A 12100-nucleotide genomic window follows, 5' to 3' on the forward strand; every position below is an offset into this window, starting at 1 on the left:
GTACTACAGAAGAACAAAACCAATCTTAACCTTAAAACACTAAACATTTACCTAGAAGTGTGTTGTATGATCTATACATAAGTTTCTTCACAAATTTACTTTACTTTTAGCAAATTTATAGCATTATGAATATGTAGATAATATGAATTTTCCTGTGTCCTAAGGGAGTTCACTTGGAAAAATGCCCTCCTTGATCTATTGCTTGTCAACAGAGTGGCTCTCATGAGCAAAGTGGAGATTGGTGTCTGTCTTGGCCATAGTGACCACAAAGTGATCGAGTTTAAAATTTCTCCTGACAGAAGGAAAAGTGCCAGCAAAAACTCAACTCTGGACATGAGGAGAGCACACTTCAGGCTGCTCAGGGAATTACCAAGCAAGGTCCCACAGGAAAATGTTTTTGCAGGTGCTGAGGTCCATCAGTGCTGGTCACTTTTTAAACATCACCTCCTCAGGGCACAGGAACAGGCAATTCCCTATAGCAGAAAGTCAAACAGCAGAGGCAGAAGGATGGCTTGGCTGAACCGTGATGTCCTTTTGGAGATAAGGCTTAAAAGGAAGGTGAATGCCAGTGCAAGCAAGGTCAAGTGACATGGAAAGAATTCAGAGATGCTGCTTGCCACTGTACAAGGAAAATTCGTGCAGCCAAAGCTCAGCTGGAATTGAACAGAAATGTCGGGGACAACAAAAGGAGCTTTTTCAAATATATTAATGGCAATTGGCAGTATAGAAATATCATTGGCTCATTACAGGCTGAGGACGGTTGCCTCACAAACAGGGACAGAGATAAGGCAGAGGTGTCTGACACTTTCTTTGTCTCTGTCTTCAACATGGATGACAGACCCAAGGGGGTCTCAGTGCCCTGAGCTGGAGGACCATGACTGCAAGAACTATCAACTCCCACTTGTCTCTGAAACTGCTGAATCTGCTGCTCCAGCTGGATCCCTACCAATCTATGGGGCCTGATGGGATTCATCCCAGAGTCCTCAAAGAGCTGGCTGATGTCATCACAAAACCTCTCTCAATGATTTTTGAATGGTCTTGGGAATCTGGAGAGGTCCCAGGTGACTGGAAGTTGGGGAATGTTGTCCTGATTTTCAAGAAGAACGACCCTGGAAACTACAGGCCTGTCAGTCTCACTTCAGTGCCTGGTAAAGTTATGGAGGAGATTATTCTAGGAAGTATTGAAAAACACCTGAAAGACAATACAGTCATTGGTCACAGTCAGCATGGCTGTCTAAGAGGAACATCCTGCTTATCCAACCTAATTTCCTTTTATGACAAGGTAAAAACCCACCCAGTTGATCAAGGGAAGCCAGCTGATGTCAACTTTTTGGATTTCAGTAAAGCTTTCAATACTGTCTCTCTTAGGATTTTTCTCAACAAACAGCTGGATAAACACATCACACACTGGATGAGCAACTGGCTCATGAGTCATTTACAGAGGGTAACAGTAAATGGGGTGACAACAGACTGGTGACCTGTCACTAGTGGTGTTCCACAGGGCTCCATCTTGGCCCCTGTGCTCTTCAACATCTTCATAACTGACTTGGATGCGGGACAGGAAGGGACACTGAGCAAGTTTGCGGATGACACAAAAGTGGGAGGAGCTGTTGATTCCCTCAGAGGCAGGAGGCCCTGCAGAGAGATCCTGACGAATTAGAGGGCTGGGTAATCATCAACTATAGGAAGTTCAACAAAGGGAAGTGACAGATTCTGTGCCTGGGATGGGGGCAACACTGGGATGTTCATACAGACTGGGGAATGAGATGCTGGAAAGCAGTGCCATGGAAAGAGACCTGGGGTCCTGGTGGACGGCAAGTTCAATCAGCCAGCAGTGCCCTGGCAGCCAGGAGGGCCAACCATGTTCTGGGGGGCATCAAGCAAGCCATTTCTAGCACTATTTTTTTAATAAGATGACATGAAATGTTGCACATGAAAACTGTTTAGATACAATTTAGCTTGGGTATAACTAAAAAGGGGTAAGGATGTTATCTTTAAGGTTAGGAACACAGCGATACCTAGAGAGTCCATGTAGTCTTCATCATTTAAAGTTTTCCAGAACAGAGTAGACAACTGTCTGTCCAGGAAGACAGATCCTCTCAAATGGCCACAAGAAAAGATGATGGACTAGAAGGTCTGTTATGGTTTTCCCTAGCAAAACTTGGATTTTAATGCATTTAATTGGGAAGGCCAGACTACAAATCCTCATTTCAGGCTTCTAAAACATGTAAGAGATGAATCTGACATGGTTAAAAAAATATACTCTTGAGTAAAAATGTTATAGAATGACTGAATGAGAGCAAACCTAAGAAGTATCTACTAACTGGGGCAATGTGGTTTAGTTTGACTTCTGCAGCATGATGACAAGGAAAAAGAGAAAAATCACATGAAATTTGGAACGGTGACTTCTTTTAATCTTAAATGCTCAGATACACTTCACAATATAAAGTGATGTGGGGCCATAGTTTTCACTTGTAGTACCCTCCTGCCACATTCAGGGTGTTTGTTTAAAGAATCAGCATTGTGGAGAACAGCAATCATTACCAAGCCTGCCCTGACTTAAGGCACTTTGCTATAAAATCATTTGGGCCGAATGACCATGTCACTGTATACTCCTTATATGTGCTAAACAGTAATTGAAAAATCAAGAACAAATACTCAAGTTGCATTTTCTACTGATCTGTATACACACATGTGCTCTTGAATTGTGCTGAGGAGCTCCATTATCTGCTGACTTCAAGAAGAGGTGTTCCCTGGAATCAAAGCCTTAATTTGCAAAAAGATGAGCTCTGAACTATTGAACTCACCAAAAATCAAAAATAAGCTGAAATAAGACCCTTTTGGCTAGATCCAAATCTGCTTTTCCAAAATATGCGAACTGTGATGCAGTTCTTCACAGCCAAGCAACTTATGTACAAGAGATAAAAGGGGTATTTTAACAAGATTCACAGAGCTTAGGAAATAACAGAGTTCAGTCTTGATGTTTCCAAAAGGACTGGGCAGAAACATCCTCTCTCTTATTCTTGTTTTTTAAAATGAACCATTATTATTACAATTCATTTGAAAGGACTCTTGAATATAAGAATATATCAAAGCTTTCACTATTGTTTTTCTAAGACAAAAGAGGTGAAAGGTATATATGTATATATGCATATACAACCCCCACCAAAATACATGAGATAGCTCCTCACTTCTGCAAGTGCAGTGACGAACTCCAGAAGGAGCTGGATCAGTGCAAGTGTATGTCAGCTAACAGAAGACATGCACAGGAACTAATTGGCTCTCCTTTTGATCTCTCTTTAATAGACACTGAATAAAATACCAATTTCCAATGCATTTAAGCAGGGAAAGGTGTTATGTTTTACATTCACAGATTTCCTCTGGTCTATTAGTTTAATAACTACTTCAATAATTAGTCCAGGCAGTCAGGACTGGGCCATGGTCCCTCCTGTTGCCTAGGGACTTTTTTTTTCAAGCTTTATTATAGAAACTGCATTCAGAAATTCTGAATCTACATTCACTTAAGTTCTACAAAAGGTTCCTATCAGCAGCTAATGAAATTCTAGGTTTCTTTCCCTTATGTGGGCACAGCTGAAAATTCCATATTGAACTATATGCTTTTCTTACAGTGTATTCCTTCCACTTAAAACAAGTATATTTGTTTATTTATCTTCACAAGTACTGTCTACTGAGGAATTTTAAAGAACAGAATTATGTAGCTTGCATATGTTGACAAAAAATCTCGGAGATTTTTTTCCTAGTCAATACCACAAGAATGACATTTTTTCTTCAAAAGACCACTTCAAATTCAATACTATTCTCAGAGACATATTTTGTTAGACTTACAGCAGCAAGCTGGAAATGTGTTGTTGATTTGCTCCATAACATCTGTTAGATCTGTGTTGGTATCATGAGGTGGAACTAACAAGTCATCTGCAGATATGACAACAAATTAATTAATTTTGTAAAGAGAGGAATAAAAACGCCCAACATTCTAAAGGCACTCTCATCCAATCTTCCAGTTAAATACACCTTTATATTTAAGGGAAAACACAACTGGAAGCCTTTGTAATGTGCTTGAACTGTCATTGATAATTGCCAGCCTTGGGAGAGGAGGTGAAAGTTACATTATTGACTTGCAGCAGAACTAATTTCTCTTTTATTGAAGCTTAACCATTGTATTCAAGATTTAACTAGAAGAAGTTGCCAAGAAAGAGCAGTATATACAAATTTACAGTTAAATAAAATGTTTACAAGATGAAGGAATTAAACTCAGTAGCTGCTCAATTGTAATTCTGTTCCATTTTCAGACGATTTGTCATGTAACTTTCATAGTAAACATACCATTCTTTTTCTGAAAAAATCCACAACATTTATCTTTTAGATGGCCTTTATTCAATATGTACCAGGTATTTTACTGATTTTAAAATCCTTCTTGCCATTTCTTTATAAAATGCTGCTTAAAATTAGCCTACGGAATGGTTAGCAAACATAACTGGCTCTTTTTCTGGCAGTCTTATCAGACAGTGTCTCTCATAAATCTACCATTGTATGAAATCAGACTCAAAGAAGTTCCATGTTTTCCCAGATAAAATTAAAGCACATGTCAATGCTGAATGAAAATTTCCCAGTATGTAAGAGAGTATTTTTCCTGTTTTCCAGAGAAAACATTTTTAATCAATAACACAAAGGCTTAAAATTAAAAAATAAAAATAAAACACCAAACCAAACAAAAAAGAGGAAATTACACCCAAGATAATTTGAGAAAAATCTTTTATTTTTCCCCCTAATTTTGAGCATTCAGTGGTCTGTGGTTATTTCTGCTGGCTCACAGTGAAATTAATGAGTTCTGATATTGGAGAATTTACTTCAAGAGAGAAATCGCTTCATGTGCAGAGGCTGCTCCATAAATACTGAATAATTCCTAAAGATGTGAAGTCTTTGCAAGTGGACACATCAAAATACCAGGATAAGAAGAAGTTACACAAGGATTTTTAAAGCAGACAGAAAATGTAGATTTCATGATATGGACATTTGTTCCTGTATCTGACATATTACTTGGGTCCACTTGTGTACTGTAGGGCAAACAGCTGTTGGCCACTTCAGTCCAAAGAAATCTGCTTCCCCTTTCAGTGAGCATGGATTTGCCCAGTAAATTCACTTGGTCAAAATGGATGGGACCAAGGAGTCTATGGACAAGTCTGTAATCCAGAGTCACATGGATTGCTATGATACCACAGCTGTTTGTACATGTGGGGAAGCAACCGCTCCAGCTGCACTAAGCAGAAGCATCACAAAGATCGGTTCCTTTTCACTTATAAATCTGTCCAGAAGATGACAACAAACCTGTTCAGTAGTCACCTATGGACAGTAGTCACCATGCAGCCCATCATCTGGTCAAAACACTTACCTGTCTGATGAAACTGTGAGGTTGTGTCTTGCTCGAGTGAGTAGCCAAGGGCAGAGTGCTGGGGCGAAGCACAGGGGGAGGCGCCATTAACGCGGGAGTCTGACTCTGGCTGCATTAAAGACAATGAGACACAAATTTAGAAGAATTGAATCCACAGAAATTAAGTAAAGACTTGTATGCAGCTGTCTTGCTCCTTTCCTTTTCTATGTGCTCTTTCTTTTTTGTTCTCCAAACTACTGAAAGTTGACTTAGGTTTATATAACTACTAAGAGGAAAAGAAATCAAACCAAGAACTTGTTAAAACAAAATTTAGACTTAAGTATAGTTCTTATGAGACTTCAGTAGATGGTGGTGTTAAAAACAATGTTCTGTTGCAAGTATGCATCACAGAAACACAGTGTAATGTACAACCCATGCAGTCTGCCAAGGCTCTCAGTCCAGCTCTGCAGAAAGACTATGCAATGGAAGTACTGGGTTTATATTTATATGCATGGATATATACACAGAGGACATTCAGCTAAGAGGTCCCCCAAGAAGCTTTACAAGGATGACCAGTCATGCTTAGAAACAACTGTTCCATCATGAACCATTTTGTAAAACTCCGGAAACAAGTGTGTGTGGCTCGGCTTCGCGAACGAAGATTTGGGAAGGTGTGCCCTTCCAGCCTGCGCAGTGGATTTTAGATGAGGCTCAGCGTGCGCAGAACTGGCCCCACCGTTTAAGTCTTGAGGTTCATCTGCCATGGCTGAGCGAGCTTGGACAGTGCCAGTGAAGTCCTCAGGACTAGATCCTACAGCACCCAGCATTTCCCAGGAGGTCTCCCATCCAAGTACTAATCCGGGGCTGACCCTGCTTAGCTTCCGAGATCTGACGGGATCGGAGGTCAGGGAGGCATTTAACTGCCTCCAGAAACAAGTGAACACTCAAGATAGATTCAAAACAATTTTGTTACATCTAAAAAGGCATCACTCCTTCTGACATTGCTTCTCAGCAGTGTGAAAGACACCAAATCTGCAGAAAGTTGTATTATGTAATCTCCTGAATGTTACAAGAAGGAACCTACATACTTTGAAAAACAAACTTTTCTGGACTCAAACTCACTTGAAGAACAAAAAACCTAAATTATGTATTATGTTTAGCTGTAACCATGAATGTGCTTGGGATAACATATAAATATATACATATATACTTAATTCTTCTTCACTATAACAACTCAAATATTAGAAGAGACTTTGCTCAAGCATTTTTTTCCCTTCTTGTAAAAAATCCTTTGAGGAAGAGAGTAGTAATACAGTATTTGAGCTGCAGAAGTGATTCTTCTGAATACAACACAAACAGGTGGCATAGTATTTACATCTGAGGTGGATATAGTTGAAATGGTTGCTGCTATTATTTACCTTTTATATTGCAAATCATCAAATTACTTCTGAAAAAGTAGGTTATTTAAGTAAAACTGTCAAAAGCAGATACTGAAGCCAGAAAAAAATCATTGTTTTTAAGATTTCTTTGAAACTGAGCAAATACCTAGAGCAGCTATGAGACTCAGTGCAAACAGTTTCAAATACAAAACAGCTGTTAATTTGTGCACAAGTTTGCTCTTTTGGACCTCACAGCCGTCATTGCAATACTCCATTTTTTGAGATAACTTACAGTTTAGCAAAAAAAAAAAAAATCTTCAGCAAAACTGAAGACTGTAAACCAATGAAAGATACTTATTGTTCAATAGACAGTAGTGAGAAAGAGAGGAAAATATTCCCTTGAGTACTCAGCAAATCTTTTTTTAACTCCTGTAAATCTCTTCTCTTTCAGCATGACAATACCAAGTACCAGCTTTGAGTAAAAGAATAAACCAAGAAATATTGCTTGCATAAAAGACAAGAAAAATGGAAATGTTTTCAAGCCAGACAAGGATTTTATTGTCAAGATACTTCTATGAACAGTGAATTACTATCAAGAAGCTAAAGAATTTGGTACTCAGTATCAGGCTTCAACTCAGCTACAGAGTCTAGGTAAAATGTGTGTGGTGATTTTAAATCAGTGAAGCCTGTGGTGATTAACCCCAAGCAATCCTGTATAGCCAGGAACCACTCACTTTTCAAGAGGATGTTACAGCTCTAATGGTAAAGACATGAATCGAACTCTCCAAGGGTTGAGTATCACTTCAATACAGAACAAAAAGTCTAACTCCAGCAGCAGAGTGGTTGCTTGTCCACCCCACAAACAGATGCACAGAGAGAATGTGAATCATCTAAAATGAAAACTTGCACCTGGATTTCTGTCCCTCTTCAAGCAGTAACTATGGATAAATTGTGCAAAGGTGACTGCGGGTGAGTGAGAAGAGAAGATCTGTGCTGGATGTACAAAACTGCAGCACAGCAACACATAGACTAGATAAGGATAGAGAGGCACTGCAAAGTCTGCATTAACTAGGACAGAAAGACAGTGTCTACAAACTAAGATGATGAGTTAGTGAAGGTACCACTTAGGAGTGCTATTGTAAATGACAAAAAAGCACTGAAGAGCACAAGGATTACCAGAGGCTAAACTGAGAGAAAACAAAACATACTTGGAGTACCTTACCTTGATCTACCATATATTGTTGCAGAAGTCAGAATGAAATACTGTACTTGGGTTTAAAAACAAGTCAAATGAAAAAAACCCACCACAACCTCCTAATGAGAGGGCAAAGTCTGATTAGTTAATTTTCATTTAAATATAATGATAAATGGTACATTACGTATTTCCAGTGACGGCAATAACAAGAAAAGCTAAAACAAATCACTTTCTTCTTCCAAATACAGGGCAATACAGTTAAGCAGCTGAAGAGTGGGGTTTGGAGCAGAAAGGGAAGGTTTGTGGTAGTGGTATAATTGTCCTAGTATCACAATCAGGTACTGGAAAATGTGAAATGCAAAATAGTTGAGGATATATTTGAGGATTACAGAATTTAAAAATTTTACTGGTACAGAACCTGAGAAAAAAAACTGTAGAAAATCATGTTTTACTTGACCCCAACTGCGTAACACTTACAAAATATGAGCAATTCCATCATCAACTCACTTCAGCCATCATGAAGTTCACATATTCTTATTCAAAACAATTTCCCAGACAACCATCAAGCCAGAAACCAAAAGAAAATAGCCCTAGATGCTACTATATGCTTGCTGCTGCTTCTTGAAAGAAATAGAAGCAGGGATACTGAGCATACCTCCATAGGGATGAGGGGAGATTTCCAACTCCAGTCTCAAGGAGTTTTCAAATTTCTTTTTAGGCAAACTAAATAAAGATATGAAGGGAGAGAGAAGTTCCTCTCCAGAAAACTCTGAAATTGGTTTTTTCCTTTTCTTTATTACAGTAGTTTCTAAAGCATTTGAAAGAAGACATTTATTTAAACCACTTTTGATCTGCAGTGCCTTATTTTGCTTTGCCTCCTGCTGATGACTTTCCCAAAGAAGAGCCTGAAGTACTCTGCAGCTTAATGGATAGCTAAGACATACCTGCTCTTTCCTTGCCTTCTGTTGCTTTTGGTAAAAAACAAACTAAACTCCAGCATTCCCAATCTGAATCCAAGGAAACCTCAAAAATGCCAATTTTCTTACTAGATTCACTACAAATGTTTTTTCCTGCTCAAGACTTATTCTCCCAGCTACAAAAGAAAAAAAACCCTCTCCTCTGCTCCTCTGATAAAGCACCACTGCTTTCAGCTGGAGAGAGAGTTGCAGTTCCTATTTACTCTCTTAAAGTCTGATCATACAGCCATTGACACATGATTTTAGCTCCCATGAACTTCAGTAACAAATCCAATATGAAACCTCTATTCAGTAGCTCAGACAAGCAGAAAAAAATCCAAACAGACTTTAAGTGCCCTTCCTAATAGGTCTCATTTCGCAAATGCCATATCTATAAAGGCTGAAGAAAGAAAAATGAAAATGGATTCTTTGTTTATTCACTGTCTGATTAATATGTTGGTAGCAAAGCTGTCAGATGCCAGTTCTGTTTCACCTTCCTCTTTGGCACTCCAATCAATCAGGCAGACAAAAATAACAACATTCTGTGACAGCTACCAATCCTTTGGGCTTGCTAGAATAAAAATAGTATGGTAACCTCGAAATTGTGACCTGAAGCAGACAAATGTGCATTGAGGATGCCTGTATATTTCTGCTAAAGGTGCTCTCTAAACAATGTCCTAGAATGCTCTCAACTAGATTAAACAGTTACTACATGAAAGTTTCTAAGTTTCACTAACTTTCTACCCAAATGTCTGTGTGTCGATAGACTCACCCCAACTTTTTGGTGAAAAGAAGTCCCAGTATTTTATACTCAGTGACAAGTTATTAACCCAAATGACAGTCAGGAGACTGAGTGGAAAAGACAAATGGAGAGACTTGGTGTTGATAGAAGAGAGAAAGATGGTATGAAATGCCAGCCATGGCAAAGAAATTGCTGTATGACAGTTGTGTCCTTTAATACTAGTAATTACAGAGTTGTTATATATTTTGACATTGGGACTTATGAGTATCTTTCATGCAAATCATCCACCTCATTAATAAGAAAAGGCATTCCTTATATCCATTTAAAATAATTGGGACAGCCAGTAAAAGCAAAAGGAACAAATAAATATACATAAATCCTCAGCTAGCTTCTGATAAGGTTCTTTCCCAAGCAGTGAAAGAGAGAAAAGCTTTAATAGAAAGTAGCACAAAGCAACAAACATGCTGAAGAGTGGTCATTTTTTCAGAAAGGGAGAAGGAATGGCATTCAGTGCTGCTTCATAATTGATGTAAAAATATAGAAATTTAAAATAACATTACTAAAATTTTGAATTATTTACAATTTCTTATTCTCCATCAGGGGAGTAGCTTTAACATCCTAGAAACAGCCTGCAAAAACTCTGCTAAATAAAGTAAGGCATATTGAAAAGTCACAGATATATTATAAAAGCAACAATACAGACCTTCTCAAACTTGACTTTGTACCAGACACTTTATTAAATGACAGAGTAGAAACAGGAAGACCTTAGGAAATAGCAGTTGGAACAATCAGAAGTACAGCATGATTCCCACAGAGAATTCCATCAGAAATATTGAAGGAGGTCATCTCTGTTCTACTTTACCCTATCTGAAATGAAAAGCTGCAGAACCCCTAGAAAATTCCAAAGGCAGAAACGATAAGAAACTACTGCCCCTCCTCCCACCCACCGTATCACAAAACCCTAAAGGTCTTACTAAGAACATTATAAGCATTACAAAATTGTAAGATGATCCACAGCTACATTAGGAAAAAAAAACAAAAAAGGTGAACAAGTTTTTGCTTTAAGTAGTAAGCTTAAAGTGACTGTGGCTTTGGCAGAACTTCTGTGTTTCTATTCAACATCTGCTTCTTTGAAGATTTTAAATCCTTCTCTGAAACACCTAGTAATGGCCATGGATCTCAAGATCCTTACTTCATGAATTATTCTCAACAGTTGCACCCATTGTTATCTTCCCTGCTAAATACTTAAGCTAGTCAAATACTGATTAAAGATGCTGGAATAGCAGTAGCAACAAAAATTTTACTCTGCTAGAGGGGGAGTGAAGCCAATGGATTAATCCTACTCAGCCAAAATTGCCTATAAAAAAGTGACAAAGTCAGCCAGTGAAACAAACAATAAATACTTTAATCCCTGTAATGAGAGTATCATCTACAGCAGGAACTTAGGCCATTTTGATACCTGGCTTATGCAGTCTGTTTCTTGGCTCAGTTATCATCATGGCTAGGCTTCGCGAGTGAAGATTTGAGAAGGGCACTACCCACGCTTGCTGCAAGCGTGCTGGTGGCTAAAGAGGCCGATACGGGCTCAGTTAAATCCTCTACTAAAAACAGCCATTGACCTGACTCATGCAAGCAGGAATTATTTGCCTTAACTGTACTCTGACCCAAGTGTAATGACAGGTTGGGAGAAAACATCCATCTATATTTATCTTCACCATTCAAGCTCCCACACATGATATAGTACAAATTAACATCTCTAAAAATACCTGGTATATGTTGCTGCTGTTATTTTCATGATCTAGATGTGCATATGCTGACTTCAAAAGCAATCAACATTCCTTCCCCCAACAAAGACATCCTACAATCCCCAGCATTTGCTAAAAAGCTCTTATCTTCAGCATTTGTGTGCAAGACCACTTTGCTGGGGTGCACTGTTCTAAACATGCTAACTTAAGAGGAAGTAGATTTTTAATGTCATGAATTGCTCCTTTACATTTCAGAGATATCTTTGGCTATTTGTCTCTGGCACGCTAAGACGTTTGAGTGACTATGACCAAAAATGGACAAATTATTTAAGGAAAGATGGGAAAAATGAAGTCAAACAAAGGGTGCGACTTGCACCATTACTTGAGTAGCACATATATTTTCTTCCCATGCTTTTTAATTAATAAAAACCTATTGCCCTTTCTTTGTATTACTCTCAGTGTTTCATAAATTACCACGATCGCTCCAGCACTTGTAATCATTTTGTGCTCATTTGACTTTCACTATGGCTTATAGTAGAGGGTAGGAAAAAATATCTCTGTGTTAGAAACGATTAACTGCAACAGACCTAGAGTGTATCGTCAAAATACCCGCAGTAAAATTTCAATGCCTTTGTTCCACCCAGAAATCCATCATGAAGCAACAACATGGGGAAAGACATCAGTGTATAAGTAC

The 12100-nt window shown here is 38.5% G+C and overlaps 1 protein-coding gene across 10 annotated transcripts in view; it reads right to left on the minus strand.

The window, feature by feature from the left end:
- UTRN (utrophin) overlaps positions 1 to 12100 on the minus strand; it is a 386042-nt gene that overhangs the window by 3745 nt on the left and 370197 nt on the right. For all 10 annotated transcript variants that reach the window (XM_071549382.1, XM_071549384.1, XM_071549380.1 and 7 more), the window contains 2 exons: positions 5411 to 5519; positions 3847 to 3933 (listed from right to left, as the gene is read on the minus strand). In XM_071549382.1, coding sequence (XP_071405483.1) covers positions 3847 to 3933; positions 5411 to 5519 — 196 coding nt within the window. The remainder of the gene's footprint in view (positions 1 to 3846; positions 3934 to 5410; positions 5520 to 12100) is intronic.

This window comes from Pithys albifrons, chromosome 2 (genome assembly GCF_047495875.1).
Source record: "Pithys albifrons albifrons isolate INPA30051 chromosome 2, PitAlb_v1, whole genome shotgun sequence".
Classification (NCBI taxonomy): domain Eukaryota; kingdom Metazoa; phylum Chordata; class Aves; order Passeriformes; family Thamnophilidae; genus Pithys; species Pithys albifrons.